The 12,093-nt window shown below is 47.0% G+C and overlaps 1 protein-coding gene across 1 annotated transcript in view; it reads left to right on the forward strand.

The window, feature by feature from the left end:
- Positions 1–321: 321 nt before the first annotated feature.
- The window catches only part of MCM8 (minichromosome maintenance 8 homologous recombination repair factor), an 88,244-nt gene continuing 76,472 nt past the window's right edge, over positions 322–12,093 (forward strand). The window contains exons 1-3 of the mRNA XM_030196309.1: positions 322–402; positions 11,519–11,690; positions 11,788–11,880. Of these exons, the coding sequence (XP_030052169.1) occupies positions 388–402; positions 11,519–11,690; positions 11,788–11,880 (280 nt within the window). The 5' untranslated portion in view covers positions 322–387. The remainder of the gene's footprint in view (positions 403–11,518; positions 11,691–11,787; positions 11,881–12,093) is intronic.

A 12,093-nucleotide genomic window follows, 5' to 3' on the forward strand; every position in this document is an offset into this window, starting at 1 on the left:
TTGGTTTCAACGTTTTTACTTCACTTCATCTCCTGTCTATTAAACATCTTGGTTTAATAGACCTCCTTGGTTTCCTCACCTTCCCACCCGGTCACCTTTTTTTTAATATATATATTTATTTTTCAGTAAAATCCTCTTTACCCCGGCAGGCCCGGCTGCAGCCACTGCGGCGCTACTGAAAACCTGCTTGCGGCCTACACCGGACCACCTTCCCTCTCCAGATTCTTTCTAACCCGTCCCACATAGGAAGTTACGTCAGAAGGGGCGGGACCGGGACCGGGACCGGGACGGGTCAGAGGGAAGGCAGGCCCTGTGGTGGGTGTAGGCCTGTATTTCATTTGTGCTGCTGCTGTTGTAGCAACCCGGGCGAAGAGGATTGCGCTGAAAATGGGAAACAAAAAGGTAACCGGGTGGGAAGGGGAGGAAAGAAAGAGCCGTGGGGGCGGGAAGCGCGGAGGTTAGATAAAAACAGGAGACGGGGTGAGCCTATCTAGCCCATTATATGGGCTGAAGCCAGTAGGCGGAGATTGCCGCCATTTTTGCTCACCCAATACAATTGCCAAAGATTGTAAAGGACTGTTTATGTGTGGGCCATTCTGTAAAAATTCTAAAGCTGTTCCAGTTGGATAGGCAGTGCCTTAAAAGGTGGAGGACAAAGGGGTTGGTTTTTTTTTTTATTACTTATTTGATAGCTTTTTAATTTATTTTAAAGCTTCCCATATGTACATATTCAATTTTTATTTCATTTTCATTTTTTACACTGTTCTATACAATACAGATGGCCAAATTTCAGTGAGGATATCCTGTTTCTTAATGGGTTCATCTTAACTGTTGTTTTGTAATCTGCGTTGGGAAGTCTGTTATAAAGATGGAATATATTGAAATTAAATGGAAGTAAAATTAAAATCTCCTTTCATTGGGGCACATGGAATCACATCTTCATCTGTTGTGTAGAAGTTTACATTTTAGATGCACAAATGGCTTATTCTGTTTTGAACATGTTTCAGGGACAAGTGGTTTATAAGTCAAAATAAAAATAAATATTTTTGTGTTATTCAGATCTCTTTTCTTTAAACATAACTAAATGTGCTATAAGCCCCTAATGCAGTTTGTTTTTGTTATATTTGTACCGGGTTTCTTGTATTTTGTACTTGTTATGTGCCAAAACTGAAAACTCTTATCTCTATCTGGCCGATAATAAAAGGAGCTCATTGTGAACACTATCCACCCTAAAAGGTTGTTTTGTGGCTGTACATGAGGAATTGTGATATTGAATAAATAAGTATATGTTTTTGTTCCTAGTCATGCATCCAAAGGTTTTATAATCATTTCAAGATAGCCAGTTAATTGTTTAACTTATTAGTGAAACATAACCACAGATGCATGGTGTGGTCGCATTTTCAATAAGGTAATACTAAAGCTCGGCTAAGGAATATTCCATATCATCAAGCTGATCAATCCATAGACTGGTGGGTTGTGTCCATCTACCAGCAGGTGGAGATAGAGAGCAAACTTTTGCCTCCCTATATGTGGTCATGTGCTGCCGGAAACTCCTCTGTATGTTCTCTATCTCAGCAGGTGGTGGTCACACACAGCAGCAGCTCTGGCTAGGCCTCCAAGCCTAATCCTTAGGTTTTGTTGAGGCCTGGGGTTGAGGGCTCTTTTGAGCAAGTGCAAACCTGGTGGTGCCAGGTCCCTCCTTTTCTCCCCCCTCCCGCTGGCTCCGTTTAAAAAAAAAAAAAAAAAATATTTTTAAACGTCTTTAAAGGCGTTTAATTCGACGTTTCTTTAAACGTTCATTGCAGCTACTCACTGGGACACCAGTTCGTTACAGCTCGGAGCGGCAAGCAGGTAATTTTACCTTTTTATAGCGGGCAGAGGGTTCCCCGATTCTTCTCCTCGTGGCAATGGCGTCGGAGGGCGAGGGCGCAAAGGGTCGCTCCCCGGATCGCTGGAGCGCTTCTAGAGGGGATGCGGGGGTTTTACAACCTGATTCGCCCTTGATGGGTGATAGTTTAGTGACCGATGAATGTCCCGGTCGTTCCTCCGGCGTGGCGGTTTTTTCCCGCCATAAACGCCCATCCCCCGCTCCTCGCCTCCGCCATCTTGGCCGGCCACGCGGCTCGGACGGCTTCTTCGGGGCCGCCCTTGAGGTTGGAGACATTAATGCCATGAACGCCCTTAATTTGGGCGACGGCACAAAAGCGGCTAAAGTTAAGCGCCGTTCTTCCCGCGCGGCTCCTTCACGGAGTTTCGCGCCGGACGCCATTTTGGATGCGCAGCATGTCTCTCCCCCGCTATTGCGAGCGCCGGTTGAGAGTGCGTCTAGGGCTGTTGCCCAGGCTGTGGAAGTGCACAGTCTGGGGGGTTTCTCCCCCGAGTTTGTTTTGCTGCTGCATCAGGCTTTCCTCATGCAAAACGCTGCCCCTGCTCCCTCTTCTGATAAAGAGGTTGAGGTTCCCAGAGGTAAACGCCCTCGGGTTGATTTCCAGGCCTTGGAGGACTTTTGTCTCCTCCGATGTAGATGAGGGCAGCGTGTCTGAGGTCTCCCAACGATCCTTTGCGGATTCCTTGGAGGAGATAGATCCCCGCTCGGATGGAGCTGATGACCCCTCTGCAGCGCGGCTTTTTAGCCCAGAGGATTTGCCCAACCTGTTGTTACAGGCCATGGACACTTTGAAGATTTCCTCTCCGGAGGACGTCTCTCCCTCAGCCCCTGTTGGCTCTGCCATTATGCTGGGGACGAAGCGCCCGCCTAGAACCTTCCACGTGCATGATGCCATGCACACCTTAATTGCGGCTCAATGGGATGTCCCGGAAACGAGCCTTAAAGTGGCTAGGGCTATGTCCCGCCTCTATCCTTTGGCTGTGAGTGAACGTGAGGCCTATCTGTGGCCTACCGTGGATTCTTTAATCACTGCGGTGACTAAGAAAACGGCGTTGCCGGTGGAAGGTGGCACGGCCCTAAAGGACGCCCAAGACAGAAGATTGGAGGCGGCCTTAAGGTCGTCCTTGGAGGCAGCTGCTTTAAGTTTGCAGGCCTCAGTTTGCGGCTCCTATGTGGCCAGGGCGTGCCGGACTATGGTGCAGCGGGCTTCCCCCTCGGATCATTCCTTGAGGGCTGATTGGCCGGCCCTGGAATCGGGCTTAGCCTATTTGGCAGACTTGCTGTATGATGTCTGGAGAGCCTCAGCTAAAGGCATGGCTCAGACAGTCTCTGCGCGGCGGTGGCTTTGGATGAAACATTGGTCTGCTGACCACGCCTCTAAATCCCGCCTGGCTAGATTGCCTTTTAAAGGCAAGCTGCTCTTTGGGGTCGAGCTGGACAAAATCGTGACCGATCTCGGCACGTCTAAGGGCAAGAAATTACCAGAGGTCAGGGCTCGGGTTAGTACTCGTCCCGATACCTCCATACCGCCCGGGCAAGTCGGGTTCCTCTGCCCCCTCTTCCTTCAAGAGGAATTTCTCCCCCAAGCAGCATTCCTTTCGCAGAGACCGCCGTCCCGGAGGTGCTCCCTCCGGTCCTCCCCCAGGGTCTCGTACCCAATGACGGGGCCTTGGTCCACGCCCCAGTGCAGATTGGAGGACGGCTGTCCTCGTTTCTGGGCGAGTGGATCACTATAACTTCAGACGCGTGGGTGCTGGAAGTCATCAGAGACGGCTACAAGCTAGAGTTCTGCCAACCCTTAAGAGACGGGTTTGTACTCTCTCCCTGCAAGTCTCCGGTCAAGCTGTGGTAGTGCAGCAGACCTTGGACAACCTGATCCGCCTGGGTGCGGTCGTTCCGGTGCCAAAAAATCAGATTGGCAAGGGACGTTACTCCATTTACTTTGTGGTTCCAAAGAAAGGAGGTTCTGTCCGGCCTATCCTCGACCTCAAAGGGGTCAATCGGGCCTGGAAAGTGAGGCACTTTCGCATGGAGACTCTCCGCTCTGTTATAGCAGCAGTGAAGGCAGGAGAGTTCTTGGCTTCCTTGGACATCAAGGAAGCGTACCTGCATATTCCCATCTGGCCTCCTCTCCAACGCTTTCTGCGTTTTACAGTCCTGAGACGACACTTCCAGTTCAGAGCCCTCCCTTTCGGGTTGGCTACTGCTCCGCGGACCTTTTCCAAAGTAATGGGGGTCATAGCGGCCTTCCTGCTAAAGGAAGGAGTACAAGTCCATCCTTATCTGGACGACTGGTTGATCCGAGCCCCCTCTTATGCAGAGTGCGGCAAAGCTATGGACCGGGTAGTTGCTCTTTTGAGCTCCCTGGGATGGATCATCAACTGGAAGAAGAGCCAGCTGCGCCCGACTCAGTCCCTGGTGTATCTGGGAGTTCGATTCGACACCCAAGTGGGCAGAGTGTTCCTGCCAGACAATCGGATTGTCAAGCTTCAGGCTCAGGTGGACTAGTTCCTAGTAGCCTCTCCTATTCGGGCTTGGGACTACGTGCAGCTGTTGGGCTCTATGACGGCCACGATGGAAGTAGTGCCATGGGCCAGGGCTCATATGAGACCACTACAGCTATCTCTGCTGCTGCGCTGGACTCCGATGTCGGAGGATTATGCTGTGCGCCTTCCCGTGGACCCAGCAGTGCGCAAGGCGCTGAGCTGGTGGACGTAGACAGACAAGTTGTCTGCAGGATTGCCTCTGGTGACCCCGGAGTGGATTGTCGTCACGACAGACGCCTCTTTGATGGGCTGGGGAGCCCACTGCTTGGGAAGGACAGCGCAGGGGCTCTAGTCTCCTGCAGAGGCAAGTGGTCTATCAACCTCCTGGAACTCAGAGCCATTCGCTTGGTGTTATTGGAGTTCATCCCGGTACTCGTGTTGAAGCCTGTACGGGTCCTGTCGGACAATGCCACGGCTGTGGCCTATATCAACCGCCAGGGAGGTACCAGAGCGCCCCTCTAGCCAAGGAGGCTATGAGTCTTTGCCAGTGGGCGGAAGCGAACCTGGAGCAGCTTTCAGCGGCCCACATTGCCGGAGTCATGAATGTCAAGGCGGACTTTCTCAGTCGCCATACCTTGGAGCCCGGAGAGTGGCAACTATCTGCTCAGGCGTTCTTGGACATCACGAAGCGCTGGGGCCAGCCGAGCCTAGATCTGATGGCGTCATCGGCTAATGGCCAAGTGCCGCGCTTTTTCAGCAGAGGACGGGACCCTCGATCCCTGGGAGTAGATGCTCTTCTCCAACAGTGGCCGACACAAGAGCTCCTCTATGTGTTCCCGCCCTGGCTCATGTTGGGCAGGGTGCTAGACCGGGTGGCAAAGCATCCCGGCAGGGTAATCCTGGTGGGTCCGGATTGGCCCAGACGTCCCTGGTATGCGGACTTGTTCAGGCTCTCAGTCGACGATCCTCTGCGGCTGTCAGTGGAGCAGGGCCTGTTACATCAGGGTCCCGTGATGATGGAGGATCCCTCTCCCTTTGGTCTTACGGCCTGGCTATTGAGCGGCAGCGTCTGAGGAAGAAGGGCTTCTCAGACAAGGTCATCGCCACTATGCTGAGAGCGAGGAAGCGCTCTACTTCTACTGCTTACGCCAGGGTTTGGCGTATCTTTGCAGCATGGTGTGAAGCAGGCTCACTTTCTCCCTTCACTGCTCCAATTTCTTCAGTGTTGGCGTTCCTGCAAGAAGGCCTGTCGCTCAGTTCCCTTAAAGTCCAGGTAGCGGCTCTGGCTTGCTTCAGGGGCCGCCTGAAGGGTGCTTCCCTGGCTTCGCAGCCAGATGTGGTGCGCTTTCTCAAGGGAGTTAATCCCCTGCGCCCTCCTCTGCACTCAGTGGTGCCTGCGTGGAATCTCAACCTGGTGCTAAGAGCATTGCAGAAGCCGCCTTTGGAACCCTTGTCGAGGGCATCTCTGAAAGACCTGACGTTGAAAGCAGTCTTTTTGGTGGCTATCACTTCAGCCAGAAGAGTTTCCGAGCTCCAGGCGCTCTCATGTCGAGAGCCTTTTCTGCGGTGCACTGAGGCAGGAGTGACTATTCGCACAGTGCCTTCCTTCCTGCCCAAGATTGGTTCTCGCTTCCATGTGAATCAGCAGCTCTGTCTCCCTTCCTTTCGTAGGGAGGACTACCCAGAGGAGTACTCCGCTCTTGAATATCTGGATGTGAGACGAGTCATCATCAGTTACTTGGAAGTGACCAATGATTTCCGGAAATCGGATCATCTGTTTGTCCTGTTTGCAGGTCCTCGTAAGGGTCTGCAGGCTGCTAAGCCTACAGTGGCAAGATGGGTCCAGGAAGCCATTGCAGCGGCTTATGTGGCCGCGGGGAAGGTGCCGCCTATCCAGCTGAAGGCTCACTCCACGAGAGCTCAGGCGGCCTCGATGGCAGAGGCCGGATCCGTCTCCTTGGAAGAGATATGCAAGGCGGCAACGTGGGCTTCGGCTCATACATTCTCCAAGCATTACTGTTTGACTGTGGCTGCACGGGCGGAGGCCCGGTTTGGAGCTTCAGTGTTGAGGTCAGGGATTTCTATGTCCCGCCCTGGGTGAGTACTGCTTCGGTACATCCCACCAGTCTATGGATTGATCAGCTTGATGATATGGAAGGTAAAATTATGTATAATCATACCTGATAATTTTCTTTCCATTAATCATAGCTGATCAATCCATAGCCCCTCCCAGATATCTGTACTGTTTATATTCTGGTTGAATTTTAGGTTCAAGTTTAGCCTTCAGTTACTTCAGGAGGACTTCGTGTTCAAGTTCTTCTTTCACTTGGATTCTTCAAGAGTTGAGACGAGTTTGTGTTACAGTGAGCTGCTGCATTCCTCTCCCCTCCGTTTTACGGGGCTGGATTGAGACATAAATTCTGCCGGCACTCCCTCCCGCTTCGTGCGGCTGTAGGGCAGCTTTGTACCCCTCCCGCTTCGGCGGTGTTAGGGTCAGTCAGCTCCTCCCGCGGTTGCGGTTGCAGGATAAGCCAGATCCCCCCGCATCGGCGGGTGTGGTGTCCCTCCCCCGCTCCGCGGGGATGAGCTGGACGGATTCCCCTCCCCCACTTGTGTGGGGATGAGCTGGGTTAATTCCCCTCCCCCGTTTCGGCGGTGGTGAGCTGGGCAGAGTGTCCCTTCGTGGGTGTAATTCTCTAAGTGCTGAGTCCTGCGGATGGAGCTTTGATATCGACATACTGAGGAGTTTCCGGCAGCACATGACCACATATAGGGAGGCAAAAGTTTGCTCTCTATCTCCACCTGCTGGTAGATGGACACAACCCACCAGTCTATGGATTGATCAGCTATGATTAATGGAAAGAAAATTATCAGGTATGATTATACATAATTTTACCTTTTATTTTGAGTTAGTCTTCACTGAACTAAACTTGCTTTCCTTGTGCCATCACCTTCCAGCTGGATAGGCAGTGTCTTAAAAAGTGGAGGATAAAGGTGTTTTTTTAAAACATTTATATCACACATTATCCCAAGTAAACTTGGATTCAGTGTGTCTTACATTTCAAAGTATAGTGAGACAGAATAATATAGTTCAGTTATATCATGGGGAGCAAGTAGATGGATATGTATAGTAACATAGTAGATGACGGCAGAAAAAAGACCTGCACGGTCCATCCAGTCTGCCCAACAAGATAACTCATATTTGCTGCTTTTTGTGTATACCCTACTTTGATTTGTACCTGTGCTCTTCAGGGCACAGACCGTATAAGTCTGCCCAGTACTATCCCCGCCTCCCAACCACCAGCCCCTCCTCCCAACCACTGGCTCTGGCACAGACCATATAAGTCTGCCCAGCACTATCCTCACCTCCCAACCACCAGCCCTGCCTCCCAACCACCGGCTCTGGCACAGACCGTACAAGTCTGTCCAGCACTATCCCTGCCTCCCAACCACCAGTCCCGCTGCCCACCACCGGCTCTGGTACAGACCGTATAAGTCTGCCCAGCACTATCCCCGCCTCCCAACCACCAGCCCCGCCTCCCGATCTTGACTAAGCTCCTGAGGATCCATTCCTTCGGCACAGGATTCCTTTATGCTTATCCCACGCATGTTTGAATTCCGTTACCGTTTTGGGATATGAAACATTTAAAGTTGAAATTAGCATATATACCCAACTGGGCATTTAAAAGTCTATCCTTTATTGATGCCGCATGTTCAGAAATCATAGCCATAAGTATAGACAGTTATTAAAATATATACATATATATATTATTACATGCTTACACCAGAACAGGCATCCATACACACACACTGCAAAAGTAAACAACTTCTACAGAGTACATCCAAATTAAATTTTTATTTTTTCATTTCCATCTTCCAAAATTCCAGACAGCAGATGTACAGACCAGCAGGACCCAAAGCTCTCCGTAAGTATTGCCATACTGGGGAAGACCAAAGGTCCATCAAGCCCAGCATCCTGTTTCCAACAGTGGCCAATCCAGGTCACAAATACCTGGCAAGATCCCAAAAAAGTACAAAACATTCTATACTGCTTATCTCAGAAATAGTGGATTTTCCCCAAGTCCATTTAATAATGGTCTATGGACTTTTCCTTTAGGAAGCTGCCCAAACCTTTTTAAAACTCTGCTAAGCTAACCGCCTTTACCACATTCTCTGGCAATGAATTCCAGGGTTTAATTACACGTTGAGTGAAGAAAAGTTTTCTCTGATTCGTTTTTAATTTACTACATTGTAGCTTCATCGCATGCCCCCTAGTCCTAGTAGTTTTGGAAAGCGTAAACAGACGCTTCACATCTACCCGTTCAACTCCACTCATTATTTTATCATATCTCCTCTCAGCTGCCTTTTCTCCAAGATGAAGAGCCCTAGCTGCTTTAGCCTTTCCTCATAGGGAAGTCGTCCCATCCCCTTTATCATTTTCATCGCCCTTCTCTGCACCTTTTCTAATTCCACTATACCTTTTTTGAGATGTGGAGACCAGAATTGAACACAATATTCGAGGTGTGGTCACACCATGGAGCGATACAAAGGAATTATAACGTCCTCATTTTTGTTTTCCATTCCTTTCCTAATAATACCTAACATTCTATTTGCTTTCTTAGCCGCAGCAGCATACTGAGCAGAAGGTTTCAACGTATCATCAACGACGACACCTAGATCCCTTTCTTGGTCTGTGACTCCTAATGTGGAACCTTGCATGACGTAACTTTCCCACATGCATCACTTTGCACTTGCTCACATTAAACGTCATCTTCCATTTAGATGCCCAGTCTCATAAGGTCTCCTTGCAATTTTTCACAATCCTCCCGATATTTAACGACTTTGAATAACTTTGTGTCATCAGCAAATTTAATTACCTCACTAGTTACTCCCATCTCTAGGTCATTTATAAATTTGTTAAAAAGCAGCGGTCCCAGCACAGACCCCTGGGGAACCCCACTAACTACCCTTCTCCATTGAGAATATTGACCATTTAACCCTACTCTCTGTTTTCTATATTTTAACCAGTTTTTAATCCACAATAGAACACTACCTCCTATCCCATGACTCTCCAATTTCCTCTGGAGTCTTTCATGAGATACTTTGTCAAACGCCTTCTGAAAATCCAGATACACAATATCAACCGGCTCACCTTTATCCACATGTTTGTTCACCCCTTCAAAGAAATGTAGTAGATTGGTGAGGCAAGATTTCCCTTCACTAAATCCATGTTGACTTTGTCTCATTAATCCGGCTCCGACGTCAGACTCAAAACAAGTAAAGTCAGAAACAACACAGTTCATACCTAATTGTTCAACCACCCTTAGGATTCACCTTTGGGTTTAAAAAGCAAAACCATGTGTCGTCATTTGCTATGTCACTGTGTAAGGACTGGATAAACTAATTAAAACAAAGTTTAAAGCAAATGCCCTTAATAGGTAATACTTGGTATCAATAATTAAACAGTGATGGAATATTCATGTAGCAAGCAGCCTGAGCCAACAGATTTATATTCCATTGGACATAATTAACTTTGAATGAACTTGGCGGCTATTAGTGTGCTGAACTGGACAATGTTGGCACATCTAGACTGACTCTGGACAGAACTTGTGCATGAAGGAAGCCCTTCCCGCATTATTCAAGCAACCAGGTAAATAAAAGTTGGCCAGCCGGCCTGCCTACATCTGTTCATTGTTTAATTATCAATTCTTTTCATATGCCTATTTTATTTATTCATTTATTTGTGACATTTATATCCCACATTATCCCAAACAAGTTTGAGTTCAGTGTGGCTTACAATAAACAGTGTAGGATACATAAGAAAGAATAATGCATAAGAAAGTAATTGTTTTGAGAATCCAATTTTACAGTATCATTAAACATACTAGGATAGCTATGGATGTTTAACATTTAGAAAATCTATTATGAATGAGAAATTGTACACGAAGCAAAGCGAAAGTTAGTGCTAAATAGAGTAATAACCAGTTCAGGTAATAATTAATTGTTTGAGATATGGTTGTTCTTTTTGAGGGTTTGTTTGAATAGGAACAATTTGAGGATTTTGCGGAATTAGTATATTCTTGTATATTTCTTATTTTGGGTGGTAAGGAGTTCCACCATTTGGTTCCTAGGTGGAATTCTGCAGAGTGGACAGTATTGTAGATCACTTTTTTGCAGTTTGGGAGGTGTTGTCTGAGATAGTTTCTTGCCCCATACTTAGTGTTTCTTTGAGGTAAGTTTATTTATGGTACATATAGTCTGGAGCTGTGCCATTTAGTATTTGAAAGATAAAGGTACATAATTTGAAGGTGATTCTTGCTTTGATAGGAAGCCAGTGTAATTTGATTAATAAAGGGGAGGCACTTTCAGAATGAGTGATTTTATATATGAACCTGGCTGCAGTGTTTTGAGCTGTTTGAAGTTTTCAGGTATTCCTTACAGCCAGCATATATGGCATTACAATAATTGAATTGGGATAATATTAATGATTGTACCAATAGTCTGAATGTTTCTGATGAGAAATAGGGTCTGATCCTTTTTAGTTTCCAAAGAGACCTGAACGATTTTGTGATTACTGAGGAAACTTGATTATCAAATGTTAAATATTTGTCTATAATTACACCTAGAATTTTCAGATTGTTGTCAATTGTGAAACTATTGTAGTCATTTTGGTCAAATAGTTTGGATTCTGAGGCCCAGGTTTCCATCAAATTTAAGCCAAGGTTTGCCTTTTGTAAGATGTCTTGAATATTCTTTTTGAAGGTTATGTATATGATAACATCGTCAGCATATATGAATGTTTGAATCCTGCTGTTTCTAGTCTGTTACCTAGTGGTGACATCACTACATTTAACAGAATGGGTGATAACGGAGAGCCCTGAGGGATGCCACAGTTTGGTGATCAAGGAGAGGATAAGGTTCCTTTCATTTTCACTTTGTAAGATCTTGATTTCAGGAATCCTTGAAACCATTTGTGGACTGAGCCACATATACCAAAGCTGTCTAGTATGTTTAGTAGGATATTATGATCTACTACATTGAATCCATAGGCTGTACTTATTTATGAATGTTAATCCATCTTTTGGAGGAGTTAACATTTTTCTGGTACTCTGAAAACTTAGATCTCTTATTTTTCCTTACACAGATGGATGGGGATTACAGAGGAGGAAGAGGATCTTCGCAAGGAGGATCCAGAGGCTGGAGAGGAGGAGGAAGTGGTGGTGGTGGTTATTCTGGAGGATGGAGAGGTGGTCAGTTCTGGAGAGGAAAAGGAGACCGAGGGAAAGGGCAAAGAGGGAATTGGAAAAGAAATACAGGTAGAGATAATGGTGAGAAATGAATTTGTATACCAGATGATACAAGAATTTTAAATGTGATTGAAATAATTATTTTTCTTTTAATATTATATGTTAGATTTTTCAGTGCCGGCTTCTCAAGTTGGATTAATCCAATCAAGTCTGGATCAGTTCATTCCATATAAAGGATGGAAGCTTTATTTCTCTGAAGGTATTATACTGTTAACGATAAACTTAAGCTTTCAAAATTAGTATATGATGTAGAGGTATATGTGGAAGTATAAGGAGGATTCAGTAAATGGCGTCCTATGTTAGGCGCTGGGATGATCTGTGTTAAGCTAGTATTCTACAAACCACGCATTTCCTGCCTAACTTTGGGCGCAAGCACTTCGTTTGCCAAAGGCTGGTGGCCAGCTAATGGCAG

This window comes from Microcaecilia unicolor, chromosome 3 (assembly GCF_901765095.1).
Source record: "Microcaecilia unicolor chromosome 3, aMicUni1.1, whole genome shotgun sequence".
Taxonomy (NCBI): domain Eukaryota; kingdom Metazoa; phylum Chordata; class Amphibia; order Gymnophiona; family Siphonopidae; genus Microcaecilia; species Microcaecilia unicolor.